Source organism: Toxotes jaculatrix, chromosome 21 (assembly GCF_017976425.1).
Source record: "Toxotes jaculatrix isolate fToxJac2 chromosome 21, fToxJac2.pri, whole genome shotgun sequence".
Lineage (NCBI taxonomy): Eukaryota > Metazoa > Chordata > Actinopteri > Toxotidae > Toxotes > Toxotes jaculatrix.
This window is the reverse complement of record NC_054414.1, coordinates 5,261,836-5,273,774: the sequence shown is the minus strand read 5'-3', so window position 1 is coordinate 5,273,774 and position 11,939 is coordinate 5,261,836. Positions and strand designations below refer to the sequence as shown.

The window sequence follows — 11,939 nt, the reverse complement described above, 5'->3', positions numbered from 1 at the left end:
CTCACGCAGAGATTTGGCTGACCTGAGTGTGTGTGTGTCACCAAAGTAGCTAACGTTAGCTTGCTAAAGTAACATACAGCAACACGCTAGTATTAGGATGCTAAGGCTCGTATGGCGTAGGTCGGCGTCCAAAAATAGCCGCGTTGAGCCCGCACGCCTTTTAACTACAGCTATTTTGGGAGCTGACAGTTCACAGCGGAACTCAGGGGGCAACATAAGGTGCTTCAAACAAATTCCCCACCCACCACGCGAGAAGTCACCGCTTCTCCACCCCCAGCCGGCCTGCTACCTCAGGTAAACTCACCGCGGCGAGCTGGTCCCTGTAACTAAAGCTAGCTGCGCGTTAACTTGGACAGGTTGCAGCAAAGACGTCAGATTTAGCAGCTAAATTCATGACACGTCAAGTGTAATGTCGCTTGCCGCATGGTAGTTGCTGTGAAGATTGTGAACGTGCTTTTGAACGAAGACAAGGAGGACAGGAGTTAAACGGAACTCCTATACGAATTATACGGTTTCGAATTATCCCTATCGTTACATGTTGTCACTAGACATGCCTATGTGAACCAAGACATTTAACAGAGCTTTACATGTCTTTTTATTTAATTCGGCATATCTACATAAGCTACCAAGCATTTCTTATTTTAAAAAATTCACGAGATTGTTCAACTAGGTTGCTTGGCACTCATACAATCTGCTAACATAGTGTTGCTAACTCCTTGTAGGTTTCATATGAAAACAGTCAAGTACACGTGTGTCCATTAGATATACCAATTCCGCCGAATTTAAAGGAATGGGCTAATATTTCAGAAACGTGTTCAGTCATGTTTTCTGGGGCATAAACGTTAGCTTAGAAGGAATGCCATTTATAACTGAGTAATCTTCAAATGGAGTTCGGCACGGCAGACCATTGGCTAATAGCTACAATGTTTCACTTACTGCAGCTGTAGTAGGGAACTACTGAACTTCTGCAGTAGTAGCTGATGATGATGATGTGATGACACTCCATTGTAATTGTGTGCATGCTGGTTAAAGCAACTTCAGGCAGATTTAATGTAGTGTAGTAAAGTTAGCCTTTTGCTAGGCTCCAGAAGGTCAAAAACAGATAATTTTTAATTAGTTAAAATGCATCTTTTTGATAGCAGACATCTTTTTGATAGCAGACATTTTGACTTGTCATAGCAGGAAAACATACAGCTGCACTTTTGCAGCTTAATGAGCAATTTAAGTACAGTAAGACATATCAGTGAGCAAACGTGCCTAATAGCACAGCTGTGCATTTATTGCATTATTAATTGCACTTGTGCTTTACTACAATGACATCAATCATTTTACAGGTCTGTTAAGTGATGCATTAGTGCAATGACTTAAATGCAACACATTGTTTTTCAGCATTCATATTTGCAGCAGTATTTCAGTCAGTGACAGGTGGATATAACTATTAAAGCTCAATAATATAGCCATCTTAAACAACATGTGAAAACACCAGGTTCTCTGTGGACCAACTAAAGAAATATATTGTTACCAACAGACAGAGATTCAAATTATAAGTATGTTTGTGTGTCCAGGCCGTCTGTCTTCATGAGTATGGCATCAGGGGGTGAAGGCCCATCTTCCCCTCCTCACAGGCACACCAACAGGTTAGCAAATGAGAGGTCGCCCTACCTGCTGCAACATGCACACAACCCTGTTGACTGGTGAGTGACTTCAGACTACAGATATGCACACGTTCTGACAGCTGGTGTTACATAGACTAATGTGATTTTTGTATTAGGTATCCATGGGGACAAGATGCTTTTGACAAAGCCAAGAATGAAGACAAACCCATCTTTTTATCAGGTGAGAGGCCGCTCTTACACCTGGTACTAACATGCATTTCATTTTGGGCCGCTTCACTCTGAATTTCCATCATGTTTCAGTGTGAGAAAAGAGAATTTGTTCAATGAAAATCATGCCTATACACACCTCTGAAATTAAATGAGGCCCACTTTTCATATGATTGCATGGTGATTTATTCGGTTGTGCTTGTATTGGAAGTGAACCGTCCATTTCCTGTGAATCTCTGTCTCTCCCTGACCACCAGTGGGCTACTCAACGTGCCACTGGTGCCATGTTATGGAGAGGGAATCTTTCGAGGATGAGGAAATTGGCAGAATCCTTAGCGACAACTTTGTCTGCATCAAAGTAGATCGAGAAGAGAGACCTGATGTTGACAAGGTCTACATGACCTTTGTACAGGTGTGTGTACATGTGTGCCTCCATTTACCTTTTCTCATGCAGGTTTTTTTTTCTGCTAATACTGTCTCCTGGCTTTTGGTTGCTAATGTTCATAGGCAACAAGCGGAGGTGGAGGGTGGCCCATGAGCGTTTGGTTGACCCCTGACCTCAGACCTTTCATTGGAGGAACTTACTTCCCTCCCAGAGACCATGGAAGACGACCTGGACTCAAGACAGTCCTCACCAGAATCATGGAACAGGTAAGGAGCTTTTTTGGTGTGTGTGTGTGGATGTCTCTGTGAGACTAGTCTTGAGGTTGCAAGGAAACCAGTGTGAAATATTACAGCATATACAGTAACCCCCAGTAAACCTGCAGAGGAGGATGTAGAGAACAAATCCAAATCTGTCATCTTCAAGTGTGTTCACGTTTCTAATGCACTCTGTGTTTTCAGTTACTGTTATTTTTTTAGTTATCTAGTTTGTTCTCAGCATCGTGCTCCTAGTAATTCCTACGTATGACAAGTATGACATGTTCCTCAGTGGCAGAATAACCGTCCTGCTTTGGAGTCCAGTGGAGAGAGGATCCTGGAAGCTCTAAAGAAAGGCACAGCTGTCGCTGCAAACCCAGGAGAGAGTCCTCCTCTGGCCCCAGATGTTGCTAATCGCTGCTTCCAGCAGCTGGCCCATTCTTACGAGGAGGAGTACGGAGGTTTCAGAGATGCTCCCAAGTTCCCCACACCAGGTAGACACAAGAAAACCCCGAATGTTCATCTCAACCATTTCAGCACCACTGGACCTCACTCTTTGTCTCTGTCTCTCTTCCTCACTCCATAGTAAATCTGATGTTCCTCATGTCTTACTGGTCTGTGAATCGCTCCACCTCAGAAGGGATCGAAGCTCTTCAGATGGCCTTGCACACACTCCGCATGATGGCACTGGGAGGCATCCACGACCATGTGGCACAGGTTTGTACATGTTTCTTCTAGAGCTGAGACTAGTAGCTGATTAACTGATAACTCAGTCAGCAGAAAATTAACCATAACTATTATGATAATTTATTAATGGTTTCAGTAATTTTCCAGTTCCGAAAAGCCAAATGATCCCTGATTAGAGCTTCTCCAGTGTGAGAGCTTGCTGCTTTTCTTCATCATGTGTGATTGTAAACTGAATGTGCTTTGGGTGTGAATTATGGGCCAAATAAAGCTGCATAATTTCAGCACAACACTTTGGGAAGTAACAATGGACATTTTCACCGTTTTGTGGTGTTCAGTTGATAAATCATTGATAATATTGAGAATAATTATTGCATATACAAGGTATATACTGTATCCCTGTGTTGTTCTCTTTATGTCTCTTCCTCTCAGGGTTTTCATCGTTACTCTACAGATTTCTCCTGGCACGTCCCCCACTTTGAAAAGATGTTGTATGACCAAGCTCAGTTGGCTGTAGCCTACATAACTGCCTCCCAGGTAGGTTTGTGTGTTTGATTCTCTGTGTGTGTCTGTGGCTGTGTTTGTGTTCTATGCCTATCTGACAGAGTAATTATCCCTCCATCATTCTGGCTCTCTCTTATCCAAGTAATTTATCGCCATATTACATAATACAAACTCTTGTGAAGACAGCAGAGTTGCTGTTACACACATGCAGTTGTAATGATGCTTGATTTCCATTTCTACCTATTTTTTATTGGAAAATACACTGAAACTTTAAAAGAAGTAGATTGATTCAGGCTGATTATATCAGGTTCCCATTGCACTGGACAGTGCTGAATTAAGATGCAGCAGTAAACAGTGTCATCTGAATGCCACGGTTTTTAGTTTTTCAGGAGTGTGGGCTGGGCTGGCTTGTTTCTCACAGTGGACAGTGACTGAGATACAAAAAGTTAATTAGGACTCAAGCGTGAAGGCAAACTCAAAAACAGATAAACACATGCTGTACATTCTTGTGTTTAATGAGGGTATGGAGGCTACCTCAGCATTCTCATTGACTCCTGCAGGTAATATCCTGCATATAAATCACATGGCGGTATCTTTAAGGTTATGTTAAGGTTGAATCATGACTCTTAGCAGGTGTGTGCCTTGTATTTCTGCTCTTCCAGGTATCGGGTGAGCAGCTTTTTGCAGATGTGGCTAAGGACATACTGCTCTACGTCTCCAGAGACCTGAGCGACAAGGTGAATCATCTGCAGCCTTGTTACGAGCTCTTTGTGTGTACATGTGCATTTTTCTTGTCTTACTAATCTTACAGGGACCTCATCCTCACAAATAATCCAAAGCAAGCGGCAAGAAGCTATAGAATGGAAGTTTGGCTAAGGTTTAGTTTGGTGTTAGGGTGTGGGTTAGTGTTACTGTAATGTTTGGAGATGCCTGTTGGCAATGGAAAATCATTAAAGTAGAGCAATACAAGCTGTCACACTGTCTGTTTTATCTTCTGACAAAGCTCGAACATTAGCTTTAAATCCCACCAGGAAACAGTAAGTGTGCGTGTTGTGTGTGTTTGCACGTGTGTGCATGCACTGAGTTCAGACATCCTCGAGGGGAAGGGGTGGAGACCCCGCTGACAAATAGCCTCTTAAACCCTTGCTCTCCTCTAAGGGTCAGCCCCCTTTTTTTTCCTGTTGATTAATGAGTCGACAGCAGCAAACGGGGCACACAATTAAAACTGCACTCCTTGTAATCATTAAATTCCCCGAGATTTATTATGTAATTATACGCTGATGAATTAATGCCGCAAAGGTAATTTACTATAGACTCCGTGTTTTCTTTGTGCTACGATGGCTGGGATCTTCTCTCAGCCAGGAAGTCTTCCAGAATATTTCAGTACCTGAAATGACAGTTATGTTAGCTCTCTCTCAGGGCTCACATAAACGCTATGGTATGTACAGTATACTAGTCAGAGCATTTTAAGTAACCCAATTTTGTGTAAGTGAGAGACTAAATTGCAGGCGGACCCCTATAACCTATACTTTGATAGTTTCTTGTGAGCTGTTTGGTGAAAACTTAGTCCAGTAATGAAATCTTATGACCTGCAGTTGATTTTCTTTCTTGGATTTCAGATTTAAAAGGCTTCGTATATTCATGCATTTTTTAAAAAAATCTAATTTTATCTTCTTGAAGCCTCATTTATTTCACCCTTTAAAATTTTAGAGGGGGTTAATGTGGTTAATTTTATGGAGTCATCTTATATCCTACACAGTGTAGTGTACTGTAGTAACCTGTCAGGACTTTGGTTGGATGTTGGTTTAGAAATAGAAGCCTCAGGTCAAAGGGCTTTTTTTCTGTGTTCATCTAATTTATTTGCAATTAACAAGGAAGTTATTTGTTTAATCTCAAATCAGCTTACCATTAAATAACTACTCTCACTCTCCATCCACCTCCTCCAAACCTGTCTGTGATCTGAAACAGTCTGGGGGCTTCTACAGTGCAGAGGACGCAGACTCTGTCCCAGCATCGGGGGGATCAGAAAAGCGAGAGGGGGCTTTCTGTGTCTGGACAGCCTCAGAAGTTCGGGAGCTGTTGCCAGATGTGGTGGAAGGCGCCACTGGAGCTGCCACCCAAGCAGACATCTTTATGCACCACTATGGAGTCAAGGAACAGGGCAATGTTGCTCCAGAACAGGTACTTTTCATTTTTATAACATGACACGCAGCTACTGCAACCTTTGCTGGGATTGAACGATGAAAATATGGATGGAAAGATTGAAGTTGCATTAAGAAATACTGCACTGAGTATGAGTTCATTTCTCTGAGCCCCTGCTTATCTCCTGTACTGCACGTTTCCAGGACCCCCATGGGGAGCTGCAAGGCCAGAACGTGCTGATTGTGCGTTATTCAGTGGAGTTAACGGCTGCTCGCTTTGGCATCAGCGTGGAGAAGGTCCACGAGCTCCTGGCCTCTGCCAGAGCCAAAATGGCGGAAGTGAGGAAGAGTCGGCCACGCCCACATCTCGACACCAAGATGCTGGCTTCCTGGAATGGTAAATATCACATGGACATCATCTCATCCCTGACAAATTAAGATTAGTAAATGCATCTTCATGTTCCAGTTGACTTAGTGGCAGGTACAGGGAGATGTGTGTTCTCGTAGTTTAATGTGGAAAAAGTTGTAGTTTCTGCTGGTTATTCACTTATTCAATTTGCTAAACAAAATTGGCAGTGGTTTTATAATATTATTCCCCACATCTCTGTAATGAGAAAGTGACATGAAAGACAGTTGACCCAACACAACCGTACCACATTAAACTGATTGTGTATTAAAATTGGTCCACATCAGGTGACCATGTTGGGCCCCTCTACCCAAAACAAACTGTTGCTGACATGGGGCATTAGAAAAACAAATATATAAATGCTGTCTTAACCCAGGCAAGCTGTACCCTGTAAGTGTAAATCCGACAGGTAACTTCCAAAGATTTACACACACATTAATCATCAGCAGTGTGAAAATGTGTGATTCTGTGATAGATTATTATAGAGACACTAGTTGTCACTTTGCATTAGGGTGATGCCAATTTGGACACTCCTCTGCATTGTTTATCCAGCACATTGTCTCAGATGTGGTTAAATACAAGAACAGAAAGCACACTACACGTGCATAAACACACACACACACACACCCACAAATTTCGCTCCCAGGGCCGATGTCTCAAGACAGGGTGGGTTAGTGAGGTAATGAGGCTCTGCGATCCCGAGAACTTTCCAATTAGACACAAGACTCTCCTTCTCCTCGCTAATGAAGAAACCCCTCCATTAATCACCTGTCCTCAGCTGCATCACTTTGAAGACCAGGCTGTGCACTCACCAGGCTTTGATACGCTACATGAAAGAGGAGTGGAGGGAAAGAGGGAGGAAGGAATGGATGTAGAGAGGGAAGAGAGAAGGAATGAGCGAGAACAAGGAAAGTTCAAAGAGTGGGGAATTGGTGCCTCAGTGAAGAGAGGATATGTTGTTTTAAGCTGAGTAAAAGTCATTTTATACCTAATCACCCCTCCACAACCACCAACACTATCTCTGCTCCTTCTTCCCCTTCAGGTCTGATGCTTTCGGCCTATGCTCGTGTTGGAGCCGTGCTGGGGGACAAGGCCCTGCTGGAGAGGGCTGCGCATGCCGGCAACTTCCTAAAGGAGCACCTGTGGGATGCTGACCGACAGGCTGTCCTCCGGTCCTGTTACCGTGGAGACCAGATGGAAGTGCAACAGATGTAAGAGACTGATTAGTTTTTATGTATCTGTACTGTATATGGAGCAGATAAAAGCAGTGACAGGGAAACTCGAGATTAGAATCATCATTTCTGATGACTCCTGTGAAAGTGTGGCAGTAAAATGTTTCTGCTTTTACCCACAAACAGATTTAGAACCAGGGTTTTGACATTGCTCACAGGGCAAAGAAAAATCAAATCCTGTGCACTGTGCATCACATGCACTCTATTCACTTACGGCATTTGGTCCTATGATACAGCTGCCTGACTAAACATATAAAACGTCTATAAGACTTTCTGGTGTGCAAAAACTTTGCAACAAGTGTGACGTTGCTCAGAGGAGAACAAAAAGCTTTGTTGGGTAAAGCGAGTCCAGGGTTTTACATGTGTTAGAAACTCAGTACATAACATAGGTTGTGTTGATCAGCTTGTGATTGTTCCCCTCATCTACACTTGCTACCTCAAAAATGCTTCCTTGTGCAGTTTCATTTTAAGTAATGGGGAGCAAAATCCACGGTCCTCATTCAGGGTGAAAGTCTCTTTTGAGGGGTAGTGCATTGCTCACCTGCATGTGTGGAATACAAACAAAGCAGGGACGCACTCATCAGAACCCTGCAGTAGCACTAGTAGGCTCAGCCAGGTGCCTTTAACATTTTATGTCGAATAGTGTTTTGGCCACTGTGGAACACTTATCTTTTAAGCTCAAACAACCCCATCACTTGTCTCTTTCTCCTTGATGCCTGAAAAAAACCCAAAACATTTTGTCTCTTTCTAGGCCTGGGAGAGGAATCCATTGATATCTACTTAAATCCAAATTTGAATAAATACTTTATCAGATTCTGTAAGGAAGAGTTTGACCTTAATCACAGGAGCAATAAGCAGCTGTTGCACTGTGTGAGGATGACTAACTGTTTATATGCGAACAGGAAACAAGGCTATTGGGATAAATGAGGTTACAGCAGGAAATCAGAGAACATGTCGACATGCACCTCGGTAACCTGGTTACGGTAAAACTGCGTTTGCATGCACAAGTCACTAATTAGATTGGCCATATTTTAAGTGGATTATAGTTGCCTGTTGAATGACATATGATGTTGAAGAGTTTTCTCCTGGTCAGAGGTTTTGGACTGACAGCACAGTGAGAGGGAATATGCACTTCTTCTTAGCTTGGTGCATTTGTTTGAATTTTAGCCTTCTACTAACAGCCTACAGATATACTGTGGAAGCTAAATAATTTAGATTCACTTATCCTAGTTGTCTTGGTTGAAGTAAACATGGGCAAGAAATGTGGTTTCATCAGCAGAAATGTAGCTGTCCTAACCAAATATTATTGAATTTGTTTAACCCAAACAAAAGGAAACATAATTTCTCATTTACATGATATTTAAGAAGCCAGGTTACTCCAAAATTAACCAAATTTATATAAGTGTATGTATATTTACGGATTGGCTATTAGCCTGAGAAGGTACTTGTAGCATCACAACATACACACATTAACTACACAGTCTCCTGTTGATTGTCTGTGTGTCCTCGTTCTGTTGGCCAGCCCTGTGCCCCAGTTAATGTGAATGAGCGAGTGTGAAATGCCACCGAATCAGCAGGAAAATATTGAGGCGGTCCCACAACACGCATGATGAAATGCACACAATTTTTAAACACATTCATGAACAGATACACACTTGTGTCTAAACACCCTGGCCTTGTTCCACAGCTTCTGTCCCATTCATAATTGTCCAATTCAGAGTGGTGTCAGCATTAAGAATGCTTACCCAGGACCTTTTCTCAAACCCGGTTTAGTTTCCATACGCGGGTAAATCACTCTGTCATGCCAGGCACATATGGGCCGTGGACTCATTTACCAGGAGGAATGGTAGGTGCTGAGACTAACTGGGTTAATAGGCTGTGGAAGTGTTGAGGAGCTGATGCCATAGATTTTCTGTGGCTCTCACCTGGCACTGTGTGATTGAGAGCCTTACTGCTGTCCTCAGGAAGCAGAGGGAGACCTGGTCATGGGGGCACTGAAGCAGGGACACTGGTGATGTTTGGTCACCTGCAGGTTGTTCTGAGCTTCATTTAGCAGACATTACTCGTCACTGAGTTCTTTTTTCTGCACATTCTTTGGTAATGACGTGTGAGTATCTGCAGGTTGTGACTGTTTTGTTCAGTCACGGTGGCAACTGCGGGTCATGTTGATTACCCACTTCTTTTATTTATTTCATTTTAAACCCTTGTTTCCGTTGGAAACATTACTCGACTGTCAAAGCTTTCTTGAATGCTGTGGGTTGAATTCATGCCATCTATTTACACTACATGGCCGGAAATATATGGACAAATGAACAAAGTATGTGGCAGTTTGAACTGTCATTATTATTAACAGCTTCTACCGTTGTGTGAAAGCTTTCCACTAGATTTTGCTCCCATTCAGCTGTAAGAGCATAAGTGAGGTCCAGTACCGATGTTGGCTTTCTAAATTATCCACGCCAAATTGGGAAAACCATTTCTTTATGCAGCTGGCTTTGTTCATAGGGCCGAAACAGGAAAAGCCCTTCCCCAAACTGTTGCCACCAAGCTGGAAGCACACTATTGTCTGAAATGTCATTATAGGATGTAGCTTCAAGATTTCCCTTCACTGGATCCAAGGGGCTGAGCCCAAATCATGATAAACAGTTCCAGACCAAAAATACTGCATACACAAATACTTTGGGCCTTATTGTGTATCAATTAGCATTGGAAATCAACACAATGGACACAATTAAAGAAATAAATCTGCCATTTGTTTTTCTAACTGTCAACAGATCCCTTAAAAAGGCCAAAATACACACTGCTTCAGTCCGTCTCTCAATAATTTTAAAATTTTCTGAAACAGCTGAGAATTGTAGTTTTTGGTAAAGGTCAATAGTCTTTCTCAGTTTTGCTTTTTCATGGGATTTGTTGACTATTAAAATAATTTGGAAAATTGCCAGACTTATTCTTTAACAACAATTGTAAGGCAGTGTCCAAGACCTCTAGCCCCATGATGGCCAGTGAATCTGATCATTAAACTGGAGCCCCTTGCATTCTGATGGTCTAGTGAGGATGCTCTCTTGTTGCATCTCCCTGCCTCACACTTACACTTTAACCCACAAATAATAAGTCAGTCATAACACTGCCTTTGCAGTGTATTCTGTGGTCTGTAGAGATTCAGAGACAGAAAGCAGAAAATAAAGTATTGGGTGTTTCCACATGGCTCAGTGCACAAAGAGCAGTTAGATGAGAGATACGGGAATTTGAGATGAATTCCAAGGGTCTCCAGATTGTCACAGGAAAACAAACAGCCTCTGTGTTTTCTGATTAATGAGTCAATGGGGAAATCTATCCGGGTGTCTTACCATTCTCTCATATGTTATGGCACTGCGTAATGCTTAAACAGTACATTCTGTAGCACGAGCAAGCATATTAAATTACTCTCTAACATAAAGGTCACTGCCGTTGTAGAAATGATGGGACTCAATGTGTTTACGTCAGCAGTATCGTGCCAATAGGTTTATCCCTCCAAGGCTTATTCGGGGTGGGGGGGGGGAGTGAAGTAGCTGGTCTATGATGAACCATTATGAAGCTATTATTATAAAACTGTCTCCAAGTGCTATGATACAGTAGACTGACAAGGCATTTTATCTCTGCTCTCAGGGAAATGACTCATTTAACACGCACTATTAAAGGTGTGAATGAAAAGGCTGTTGAGTATTTCTGAAAGGCTTTTGTGAAGCCCTCTTGAGGTCTTGTCTCAGGTTGTCATTGCCATGGCTGGAGTCACCTCAGCCAGATGACATGTCGTCTTTTAAAAGGTGGGGGGTTTCCTTTGGAGAAAATTAAAAAGAAAAAAAAAAGAAAAAGTTGTGATGAGTGGTGAGGTCTGTGTTGTTTTGCAAGAAGTACTGAGAACAACAGCTCTGTAAAGACAGTCACCAGCAATTTAATTGCTGGGAAGAGAAGAACAGGTTTACATGTTTACATCATAGTTGTGCTGTCAGAGGTCAGGAATTACTTAAGGTGACTGTCTTTATTCACTCCTAGCTACTATCATTATCAACATTGTTAATTGATCCTGTGACTTTTCCTCTACTGCCACCATGAGGTTGACATTTTGGTTCTGTCTGCAATATTTCAACAACTATAGGGTGGACTGCAAAAAATAAAAATAAAATGGTGCAAACATTTATGTTCCCTGCAGGATGAGTTGTGAGGATGTTGGTGTTCCACTATCCCAGTTCAGCACTGCCTCATCCACTGTACGGGAGACAGCTCCAGACGGTTCCCACAGAAAAGCTTAGGGAAATGGCTGCTCTCTCTCTCTCAAGGAAGTGACCACTCACCTCCATGTTCTTTAATTTATTTTCTTGTAAAACTGAAAAATGATTTAGAAAACTCATGTGTATAAATCGGCTTGTCCTTATTTGTTGTTGAGTGTGGGATGGGCTCATTTTTGCACCTTGTGGCCACTGGGGGGAAAAGACACACACTTCAACTGCAGTTCTTACCAGCAGTGTTTGCCGTG

General features: G+C 42.4%; 1 protein-coding gene across 1 annotated transcript in view; it reads left to right on the top strand.

The window, feature by feature from the left end:
• The first annotated feature begins 30 nt into the window (after positions 1–30).
• The window catches only part of spata20 (spermatogenesis associated 20), a 34,953-nt gene continuing 23,044 nt past the window's right edge, over positions 31–11,939 (top strand). The window contains exons 1-12 of the mRNA XM_041029483.1: positions 31–294; positions 1,566–1,694; positions 1,772–1,836; positions 2,081–2,235; positions 2,331–2,474; positions 2,755–2,956; positions 3,049–3,179; positions 3,579–3,683; positions 4,313–4,387; positions 5,619–5,831; positions 5,996–6,188; positions 7,240–7,408. Coding sequence (XP_040885417.1) covers positions 98–294; positions 1,566–1,694; positions 1,772–1,836; positions 2,081–2,235; positions 2,331–2,474; positions 2,755–2,956; positions 3,049–3,179; positions 3,579–3,683; positions 4,313–4,387; positions 5,619–5,831; positions 5,996–6,188; positions 7,240–7,408 — 1,778 coding nt within the window. The 5' untranslated portion in view covers positions 31–97. The remainder of the gene's footprint in view (positions 295–1,565; positions 1,695–1,771; positions 1,837–2,080; positions 2,236–2,330; positions 2,475–2,754; positions 2,957–3,048; positions 3,180–3,578; positions 3,684–4,312; positions 4,388–5,618; positions 5,832–5,995; positions 6,189–7,239; positions 7,409–11,939) is intronic.